This window comes from Ischnura elegans, chromosome 6 (assembly GCF_921293095.1).
Source record: "Ischnura elegans chromosome 6, ioIscEleg1.1, whole genome shotgun sequence".
In the NCBI taxonomy this organism is placed as follows: domain Eukaryota; kingdom Metazoa; phylum Arthropoda; class Insecta; order Odonata; family Coenagrionidae; genus Ischnura; species Ischnura elegans.
In genome coordinates, this window is record NC_060251.1 from 62,243,301 (window position 1) to 62,253,952 (window position 10,652).

General features: G+C 36.2%; 2 protein-coding genes across 8 annotated transcripts; one reads left to right on the forward strand and one right to left on the reverse strand.

The window, feature by feature from the left end:
- Positions 1 to 2: 2 nt before the first annotated feature.
- Positions 3 to 6,165, forward strand: LOC124160854 (protein MIX23). Its single transcript, XM_046536956.1, has 4 exons — positions 3 to 91; positions 346 to 471; positions 5,587 to 5,733; positions 5,819 to 6,165. Exons 1-4 carry the CDS (start codon positions 44 to 46, stop codon positions 5,927 to 5,929), a joined length of 432 nt encoding a protein of 143 aa, XP_046392912.1. The 5' UTR covers positions 3 to 43; the 3' UTR covers positions 5,930 to 6,165.
- Positions 6,166 to 6,201: 36 nt separating this feature from the next.
- Positions 6,202 to 10,652, reverse strand: LOC124160853 (UPF0389 protein GA21628). 7 transcript variants are annotated; one of them, XM_046536949.1, is made up of 5 exons: positions 10,495 to 10,652; positions 10,237 to 10,344; positions 8,010 to 8,179; positions 7,702 to 7,792; positions 6,202 to 6,601 (listed from the first exon to the last, which is right to left on the reverse strand). In XM_046536949.1, the coding sequence occupies exons 3-5, from the start codon at positions 8,146 to 8,148 to the stop codon at positions 6,394 to 6,396; spliced, it is 438 nt and encodes a 145-aa protein (XP_046392905.1). In that variant the 5' UTR covers positions 8,149 to 8,179; positions 10,237 to 10,344; positions 10,495 to 10,652; the 3' UTR covers positions 6,202 to 6,393. The 7 variants fall into 7 exon arrangements, with proteins under 7 accessions (XP_046392905.1, XP_046392907.1, XP_046392908.1 ...); XM_046536951.1 differs by lacking the exon at positions 10,237 to 10,344; XM_046536952.1 differs by lacking the exons at positions 10,237 to 10,344; positions 10,495 to 10,652 and adding an exon at positions 10,413 to 10,484 and having other exon boundaries at positions 8,010 to 8,185.

Sequence of the window (10,652 nt, forward strand, 5' to 3'; positions counted from 1 at the left end):
AGAATCATGGGAGGTATCGGGCGAAGGGAGATGAGATCAAAAAATGGCAGCGCCCACGTCCAGCGAGTGTGATGATTTTCTAGAATTTCAGGTTCGTTCAATTTGAGAAATAAAACGTCCTTTCCATGGTCAAGCTGTATTTTGTGAACAAAGTCTATGTGTTATCCGGGTTAACTATATATTCTGGGGTCAAATCCATTTACATTTACATTGCTCAAGTTCAGCCGCACGTTAAGTTTCTGTTCATGTTAAGCTCCGAAAATGAAGGGAAAAACTAGTTTTGCTGCTCTTATTCGAATATGCTGTTGTATTTTATATTTCATAATCTCATCCGTTTACTTTCAGGAGGCTCTTAAAAAAATGAGAGAATTTGACGATAAAATTGTTTACGCTCTAAATACATCATTACCCACTGAATCATTTAAGGCTAACGTTGATTCAGCGGCCAGATGCAAAGATCTCTTTGGTGAGGTAAATATGACTTACGAATAACTTACCATATTTTGCCATTACATACCACCTGACTGGACCATACCGGCATGGTAAGATTGATGCTGCAATGGCTATACATTTCGCCGATAAGCATCGTTTTAAGCTAAGGTGTATGGGGGGTATTGAAAGATGGACATTGTGTTGTAAGGAGAAATTTGTATATTGCATTTATGAAATCGGAAGTGGTTGTTGACTCGCTCATCATCGTTGATGAGTGAGTCAACAGCTATCCCCGAAGAGTTTCTTTATCACTAGTTAGTAACCATGTGTACATAAGCTTATTAGTTTGAAGACATTTTAAGTTGGAGCACTATTCTGTTAATGACCAATTCAGAAGCTTCTTTTTTCATTAAAACTATGTTTGGGATGACCGCCTTTGGGTCACATGCTACGTTGGTGATAAATGCGGCTTAAACTAAATTCACCGCTTTTATGTTCATATTAACTTTTCCACCAGGTTTTCCTGATTCTTAAGTTGTATCCCTTTGCTTTCTTACTAGGCAGATTTCTGTAATTGGTGAAAATTCTGTTAAATATCTGAGTGCAAATGTGAATTTGTAATATAAAGTAAAGCTTATTAAAATTAGCTTAAATGAACGCTGAAATATATGTCAAGAGTATATTTGCTGCTGATTCTATTCCTATGACATACCCATTGGGTTAAAACCGTTTGATAAAGGAAAGGGTTGTCTATGAGTCTGACTCTCTTGCAATGGTGAGAGCATTATCAATCGCACTCGATTATTCCTTAACTTAGTGGAAACTCATTGATTACACCATCATGTCTCACATTGTAGTACATTCAGTTATTCCATTTTTTCCTCAAGACTCTTTGCGACCGCTCTCTGTAAGACTTCAGTTGATCCATCACGAAAACCAATTATCATTGAAAAAGTTCTATGACTGTGTAAAATGTACTGGGATTATTGAGGAAGTTTAAGACTAATTGCTTATTGGGTACTTATATTAGCAATACACATGAGGAATGAAATGTTATTCTTTAGAAAAATTGAAGGTGTTTCATGTATTCAAGATCAAAGCAAAGAATTCAATGACCTTTGTTTTGAAAATTCATAAAAACAGACTATATAACAAATGAAAACTATGTATAATAAATTGGTGGATAAGTACATAGTTTTCTTTTCATTTGTTTGAATGAACTTCCACAAAGTTGAGCCGGTGACACTAGAGATTAACAGACTATATATTGTATTTAAACCATCATCAACAGTCATCACACCATCAGATTGGTTTGATGCTGCTCTCCACTCAATTCTTCAATAGGCTTATGTGACACTGTAATATATATGTTTTGACACTGTGCTAAGTAATTATTCTACTCTACTTTCTTTCTCACCTACTCTATGCATCTCATCCATGGCCTACCTATTCTGTTTGTCCCTAATACATTCCCTTCAATGATAATAATTTCATTAACGCATTCAATGCGGACCCGATTTTCACTGAAGTCATCAAAATCGGCCGTTAAAATAAGTGAGAGAAATAAAGGGAGGTTTCCGTGCCATAACTTCCGTTCAAATGCTGCTTTTTACAAACGGTACCCACGGTTCGAAAGGGGGAAAGCTTGCTGAAGGCTATACGATCAGAAGACTCGGAAGTGGATATTAGTCACGTACGGGGGCAGAGAAAGGGCTCCAGGTCCGATCGGCTGAGCACGTCACTTGAATTGCTCCACACTGAATGTGTTAAACCCTTTAGTCTCATGTTGGATTAAATTGTCTCGTCATCTACCCAAAGTTTTCTATCCAATTGATCATTCTTCTATCACATCACATGTTTCAAAATATTCCAACCTTGATGTCTCCACTGCTGTCATCATTCATGTCCTATTACTGTATAGAAGCATGCTCCTAATGTAAGGCCTAATAAATAAGGTCCTGACTTTGATGCTTATATTTTCAGCTGTAAGAAGAGTCCTTTTGTTTAGCTATGCTCTCTTTGCTTGGGCTATTCTAGTGATGACAATGTATTTCTTAATCCCTCTTGCTTCGTCCATCATTGGTCTCTCGGCTATCCACATACCCTCAGCTACACCCTACTCCTTCACCTCTTCAACTTAATGATTTCCTAATTGTTAAGAATGTGTATTTGGGATTGAATAATTTTGTTATAATAATTCAGGATGCCGGCGCTATCTAATTTGCTGCGTGATTGACAGATGTAGCTGTGAGGCAAGAGAGCTGTCACAATCAGTCACTCAAAAGCAAGCGTTGAGTAAACTTGTTGAAAGATCAAAGTGATCTTAAGTGTTCTAATAGGTAATATTTTTTCTTCAAGTAAATGGGATCTTTAGCTGAACTGTTTTTTTAATTTCTTACGAACCATACCTTATAAAGGCCGTTTTACACGGGGCACAGAATTGCGCAGGTTAGAGCTGCATTAATTTCTAAAATGGCGTGGAATTGCGCGAATGTATGAATGAAATTAGAACAGGGGCTATTTTGCAGTCTCGCATGTGTTCTAGCAATTCACCGCTTTACACGACGCAATTTTGATTGCGCCTTCGCATGCACGTCAGATTGCGCAATTCCGTGTACCGTGTAAAACGGCCTTAACTCATCATTAAAATTTGGGTGAAGTTGCTGCAACTGAGGATAATAAGGCAGTGGTTTCCCCTTGCCTTCCGCATCATTGCAGTACCACAGCCATTACAGTATGGAAATGTTACCACCCTTGCAGTGAAATGAGTGTCCCTGTACCTAACATTGTGGTCTCCAACTTCACTCACACGAAGAAGAGCTGTTACTCTCTCCCACGGATGATTGAAAGCATAATTTTTGGTGGCTTTCATTGCGAAGTCACGGCATCTTCACAGGCTTCAATTATCACTTAGATGCCCTGTTACCCAGGTAGACATCTATTCCACCTTGGAATACAGTCACTTTTTGTCCATGACTGCTTATTCAACCAGTAGACTTGCTTATATCACTGCTAACCTTATACCTTATTCACGAGGACCAACTATCCACAACATGGTGGATGCACTCAGTGGCTTTAAGATTGCCTGCAAGTGTATGTAAATGTAAAGCTTTGTTTGTTTCCTTTTCTAAAATGTAGGTACCCATTTTTAAGTGCTGTACATATTTATATTATCATTACAGCTATATTTTTTTATATGTAGAGAGACACAAATTTCCCCTAGTTATCAAACTTAGGAGGCCTGTAACCTCAAATGATTTCTCATGTTTTCATACTGGATAAGGGTTACTAAATATGCCAAATTTAAAATGAATCAGTATGAGTTGGGTCATTGCTTCTCAGCTACTCCGTGGCCTATAGCTTCGACCATGCTTATGTTGTTGTTTACCCTCTTGTGAGTTACTCATTCCCTAAATGAGTGGGTCTCACTGATTGAGGTAATGAACTGGACCTCTAATGACATCACCAACTCATTTACTGTTTGTCAGGCGCAGACGGGTTTTTTTAAAATTTCCCCGTGCCTCTAGGCGGCAGAAGCCCTTCACGCTTATATTAGCTTTTTGTTTTGACATGCTCTATGCAGCCTTTCACTTTTCGCATTTATGCGGAAAGATCAGCGGCAGGTTATTCAGCATATTTAAGCAAAATAATGGCACCATTAAGCAAAATAAAAGCATTATTAGATAAATGAGTTAGCAAAATAAAAAGCACTGATCTTATAGAATTAAAGTGGTAAAATAAATTACATGTAATAATACTTAATAGCCTAAAGAGCACGTTTAATCGCACCTTGCTGTATCATGTAAAGGGGTCTATGCATAGCTCGAAAGACATCAACATCAAGTGTTCAACTACATTAGTAATGGTGCTTTAAACTTAAATGGTGTTACACTGATCCATGCCAAGAGTTAATAATGTTTTTTCACATCCATGCCTTTCAGGCACATTGCACCTGAACTCAGCAATTCCAATATTGCACCTGACAATGGATAAAAAAGGGTAGTGAATTTAGCATTTTTTATTTTAAATTAATGAGAAGAAGGCTGTACTAGAAATGTTTCTTTCATTATAACTTATCTACCCCGTCCACCTACCAAATTCTTTCAATAAATTTCGATTTTAGATGTGAGTTAATGACCCCATTATTCACGAATTTCTGGTGCGATTAAGGAGTTAAAAAAAAATATAACTCCAAAGAATATGTATTTCTGGACTGAAATCAACCAGAATGGCAAGGATGCATGAAATGGAGGCATTAACAAGAAGTGCCTGTGTTTTTTTGGGGAAATAGGTTTTGTTTTTAGAATACCATTTATATTTTCTGTGAGAATATACTTCAAAAGCCCAATTTCTATAGTTTTTTGTGGGTCCTCATGAATGTATGTACATATTGGTTTCATGTAAATTACTCCACTAATTCTGCAAGTAGGGAATTACCTATCTCATTGATGTTGATGATCAAAATTAGTGACCATCAATATTAAAATGTCATCATTTAAGATTGATAAGGAAAAGCCAATTTTGATGGGAACAAGGGGTAAGATATCATCAATGAAGCAGACTCAGTGATTGGGAATTGAGGAAAGTGGGTTCAAGACAATTCATGTGGAGATTAGCATAGGATGGGGCCATTCATGAACTCACTGTTGTACACTCCTCAGCATTTCAGATAGGTGCATTTTTGGTTAGTATGAGCCTCATTCAATGGGGTAATGAAGTGGGTGGATGGGGAATGCAGCGTAGGTATCAGCAAAAGGAAATAGTGTGAAGAATCAAGGTCTTCCTTGATTTTTCTCAAACTTGGCAAGGAGAGATTATATATATCTTTCATTTTATTCCATTACAATAGAAACACTCACTAAGAATATTTAGTCAATTAAGTATAGAATTATTTTCTCTACAATACGTGCTTTGGTATTATAGCATTTGATACCTAACATTTTTTTAACGCTCTTTTAATGCTTTTAAAAAACGTACAGTATTTGTTACACATTTTATTAACAAGGTACTTCAGTATTAGAGTATTTTTTGTTTCCCCTTACTATTTGAAACTGAGAAGTATTGCACTGGAACAGAGTTTGATATGATTTAATTTATTTCATGGTGCGTACTGTATCTCTTATAAAACACTTTCTTTAAATCTAACTTTTCCAGTTGCAAAGTAACTATGAGCACAGGGAATCATCTATTAAAAAGTGCATTTCGGTTGTTGCTGACAAGGTACGAAATACAAAAACTCAGAGAGAGACCAATCCAGATGACATAAATCTTTTGAAGATATTAAGAAAAGATCAAACAAAGGTAATTTGTTTTTTTTTTTTTTAGTTTATGAATGAACTTACGATCCTTATTTTTATTTATTTTTGATACCTGTGCTCTTCCATAGTTACGTCTGTTGCAAGCTGAACTAAATGTGGAGGAGGTAGTGAAGGAAAGAAGTATGAAAGTGTACAATGAACGATGTAGATCTTTTTATAAAATTCCTGACAAGGTGTAAGTGAAAGTAACTGTGAGATCCAGTCATTAATGGCTTGTAGTGCTGAAGTGGAAATGAGCTAGCATGTTTTCTAATTGGCTGGATTGAGCTGATGGGATGTGTTACAGCTCAGAAGAAAGGTAATCCATGTGTTATGGAACTGTATTCCTTTGTGAAGGATATTGATATAGTTATGAAAATTATGTGCCATGTGCTATGCACATGTTTTTTTATAAAATATAATAATAGAATTGTTACATTTGTATTGATTTGTTATGAACGTCAAATTACAATTATGGGTACAAAAAATATGTTTATTGACTTTACAAGGTAATCGAATTTGCAGAACTATGGATTCACCCCTTTGCTAGCTTTGACTGGCAAATAATAGGCTGTCAAATTCAAATAGATTTCACACCATGAAATTTAGAAAATAGGCTGGAGCATATTAGAGAGACTATCACATTTTATGGTTTTCTAGGAATTTATTTTTGTTGATTAGACTGAGCCGCCAGCATTTCTTCACGGTTTTTCTTGTGCCATTCCAGATTTGCTTTGGCTACACTTTCACCTCTTGCTGCTGCTCTCTTTCCACTTATTATCATGATGATGCAACCAATCACTGTCCCAATCATTAAATATGTGCTAATCTTAATCCTTGCCCAGTTGCGGGCCTTCTCCATTTTATCATTCCTGTAAAATGCAAGAATTGCACCAGGTGAGGATGCATAAATTAGCATAGATTAACAGTATGGCCAGATTTATTTCTCTCACCAAGTCAAATGTTGAATTATCACTAATATAGGTAAATAGGATACAGAAAATAGCTTGCCAACTACCAGAGGAAATATTCACCTTAGTTGAGAATTGAAATGTTTTTGGCAAACTTAGTTAAAATACACATACCGGAGGAACCAAAGATTCTTAATAGTTTTGAGGCCATTTCTTAGTTTTCAAGGGAACCTAATGTTTCAGTCTACTAGTGATGCCGAAAGATATCTGAATGATTCATGGAACTTGTTGAGCTACAATCCCTCTGCTTGGAGATCAATTTTGTCTATTGCAATTGGGGTATGCTTTACAAATATCATGGTGGTGAAAATAAATTAAGGCGAAAGGTGATTGCCCCGTTAAACGATTTTCCTCATTTGAATGATGAGTAGATACTATCAATGTGAAAATTTTGCTAATAACATACATAAAAGTCACTGCATTTTTTCTGTCTATCGTGTCTAAATTGACATAAATTGGGAGTTATAAATGTAGTAATTAATTGAATATATTATTTTTGGAAACAACTGTGAACAAAAGAATTGTAGCCAAGTTACTAGTCTAATAAGACTTTTAAAACCAAGAAAAATGCATGTGTAAAGTAATTAATGAAATAATAATAATAATTACAAAAACACGACCCGTCGAAGGGTGTCACCGGTGGCAAGTTGGGGTAACTAGAACAACTCATCCACTCAGCGAGAGGAAGGGTGGGCCTGCAAAAGCATGGGAGGGCAGGGGCCGCGGTGGGGATGGAGAATCAGAATGTATACTTCAAGGTTTTGAAATTGAGATTAAAACCAAAATTCTCATTTTATCATGTCTTAAGGTGAAGTAAAATATGGTATTTACAGTGAAGTGATAGTGGTATATTTAATTTGAGGCAATTATACATTCGTACAAATTTTTTATGAGAACATAGTCACCTAGGGTCAAATGTTAGTTGAATTTAGGTAAATTAGCAGACATGTGAAATGTATGTATATCTCAATGCTTTTTCTTATTGCTTACTGTGTACTTACGTAACATACATAGGAACATCATCAAAACTTTTATATTTCTTATCCCAAACCAGCAACCACTTGTCAATTTTATTAGGTTTGTGCATGGCACCTAAAACAGAAAGAATGAAATCTCTAAAAACTTGTACAAAGTGAGGTGACAGTCATTAAACCCTATTTCCTAATACAAGAAAATCATTTTTCCAAAGCATGCTAAATTTTTATTTTTAATAATCTAGTATGTAGTGAGAGGTATTCCAACAAATTCTACTTCACTCGTAATTCACTTCCTGTGAACTTTGTTGGAAAATATTGAACAGCTTCCTTACCAACTCTCAAACTTGCAGTCGCATTTTCCTCAGTTGGCTTTGGTGTGAGTTTTCCTCCTTCACCTGCAGCTTTCGAACTTTCATAGCGTAGTTGTCTAAATTTACTCTGAGTCCGAAGTATGGATCGAAACTTCAACATGCTGATATTACCTAAAAACCCCCAGTTGAACCTGTTACTTAGGTAAAAAATCAATGATTATTACTGTCATTGCTTATGATATTGCAGCTCAACAGTCTCAAATAAAAAAGTCATTTCAATGGCTATTGCTTCTAATTATTTCAATTGAATACACAAATGTTCAGCTGGCCACTGAGATGAAAGGAAGTCATAGTTCTCATCACTAAGTCTAGAAAGATTGGTGCTTGAATAGTATTCCACTTGCGCCAAAAGAAACAATGAATTTTGAAACGTCAGTTTAGGGAGGTAGCATAAAACAAAGGATATTGGGCACAATCAGTCAGTGGAGCAGCTCTTGAGCTCTCTGGCTGAATGTGTGCATGCAGTGAGACTAGTTGACAATTTTACTGAGCAGAAGACATTTTTGTCCAGCGCCTACAGAGTGATACAACACGTTAGACTGCCAAACCAACTATCTACAGTGAAACTCGCTTCTGATGAATTTCAGGATACTATCATTCTATTCTGTTTTAAACAGGATTTCGTTATATTCATAATAAAGGATTTTGCCATATACATCACAAGATTGCCAGCTAGTATTCCATCAAATCATCTTTATTTACACAACAGATCTGTAACAATAAACCATCGTCCCTTGACCTTTCCATCTAATGGTAGTAAAGGGAAGAATTTTAAGATGTAGAAATATATGGTGATAGCCACATGTAAGAGAAAAAAGCAAAGATGATAAGGTAAGACACAGTTTAGTAGCGCACATGGCCTTAATTTATTCATTGAAAAAAGAAAATAATTCCTCAATGGAACAAAGAATAGTTCATAATAGCCAACATTTCGTTTCATCCTAACACATTACATGCAGGGAAATTAACATTGGTGACTGGAAAGTCCAAGGGACTGGTAACTCACCTCGTTATAGGCAAGATTTTGTTACATTTGTGATAGATAGAAGCAAGTTTTACTGTACGTAGCAACCTATTCTTGGAAAGTAGTAGAATGAGAAGGCTCCCTCAGAGCACTCAAAAAGCTACCTAAGCACCTCTGCATCTGTTCCATGGCAGAAAGCAGCCATTGCATCGGGTTGGTAATGAATAAGTATATGAGAAGAATAAGTATGTTCTACATCAAGCTAAAGAGAGAAACTGAGCCAAACTTGGTATAATTCTAATAACACAAGCAGTAACTGCTACTGACATTCATTAGTTGTCAAGTGTACTGATAATAACCTCGTCGTAAGATGTACCAATCATTGGCAAGCCCAGAAATGCCTTCAGAGTGGGAGGTTGTATTAATTTATTTTCACAATATTGCCATAGCAAGAATCTTTTTTTTTGGGAGAGGGGATGGTAAATTTTTATTTCAGTGGGTTCATTCGAAGGAGGCACATCAGAAGCTGACTGTATCTCCCAAAAATTTCTGGGAAAAGGGTTTAAAACTTCCACACGCTAGCTCGATCGTCAGAGGATTTGTTATCATTTTGACCATAACGTTCAGAGGCATTTTCGAATGGAACCGACTATAATAACTCCAATTTTTCCCCTGACGCTAGTGCCTCTAAATGGGTATCTCAATGGATTAATTAAGGTTTCTAAGAATAAAAATAGTTTAATTCAGGGAAGATTGTTCAATTTGTCTCCTTTACCATCTACTTTGATTTCTTGATACTGGCGCTAAGGTTACTTCGTAAACTGAAACACTCGAGTCCCTAAGGATACGCGCATGTGTCATATCCATAAAACCAATGAGAAAATTCGCCTTTAGTTATCCTAAATGTATCTCTACCAAAGAAAACTAAGAGTGAAGCAGTATAGGTAACTTACAAAAGTATCAACACGTCTCGGTCAATGAGATGACAGCATAGGTTAAGGGATTAACAGCGTTTACGTTGCGTTGAAACAATAATAACACAGCCAAAAGATATTAAATCTTCCGCTCAATCACTGCGACATTGTTATTTACACCACTCAATCACTAATAAAATTTCAAACTACGATTGAGCTTTAATATTTTGAAAGGAAGGATATAGTTAATGAACAAGATTTCGCACAACATTTTTAAAAAATTCACGGTAAGACAGCATCGCAAACATACCCGTCAAATAATTGTACAGATCAAGGAAGACAGCTTATTTTAAGGTGCAGTTCGTGAGAGTGTGCAATATCTTGGAACAGAATATATGCACTTTCTTGGAATAGGTTCCTTGGGAGAAAACACTTGCATGTCGTAATTCGTCAAGGAAAATTCGCAATGTACAAGAGATAACTCACGTGCTCACGTAGATAATGTAGATAATTAAACGTATTGACTCCTTCTGCCACTAGAATGGTATCAAGAGTTAATGCGACTCACAAATTGACTGTTCTATTCCAAATGAGACGGCTCCGGCATGACTTTCACTTCCTATTTTCCCAGCATCTTAAGTTCAACTTAATGAGTAAAGATTGAGTTTGAAGTGATTTTCATATAACCTTTCGAGTTCGGGACTAATTTTACAGCTGTTAATAAAG

What these genes read in the sequence shown, in the direction of transcription:
- LOC124160854 (XM_046536956.1), top strand. Translation starts at nt 44, where the DNA reads ATGGCAGCGCCCACGTCCAGCGAGTGTGATGATTTTCTAGAATTTCAG. An exon ending in ATGATTTTCTAGAATTTCAG is followed by an intron (nt 92 to 345) that starts GTTCGTTCAATT and finishes GTTTACTTTCAG; the next exon opens with GAGGCTCTTAAAAAAATGAG. An exon ending in GCAAAGATCTCTTTGGTGAG is followed by an intron (nt 472 to 5,586) that starts GTAAATATGACT and finishes TAACTTTTCCAG; the next exon opens with TTGCAAAGTAACTATGAGCA.
- LOC124160853 (XM_046536951.1), bottom strand. Translation starts at nt 8,148, where the DNA reads ATGTTGAAGTTTCGATCCATACTTCGGACTCAGAGTAAATTTAGACAA. An exon ending in GACTGCAAGTTTGAGAGTTG is followed by an intron (nt 7,793 to 8,009) that starts GTAAGGAAGCTG and finishes TTTCTGTTTTAG; the next exon opens with GTGCCATGCACAAACCTAAT. An exon ending in GATGTTCCTATGTATGTTAC is followed by an intron (nt 6,602 to 7,701) that starts GTAAGTACACAG and finishes TGCATTTTACAG; the next exon opens with GAATGATAAAATGGAGAAGG.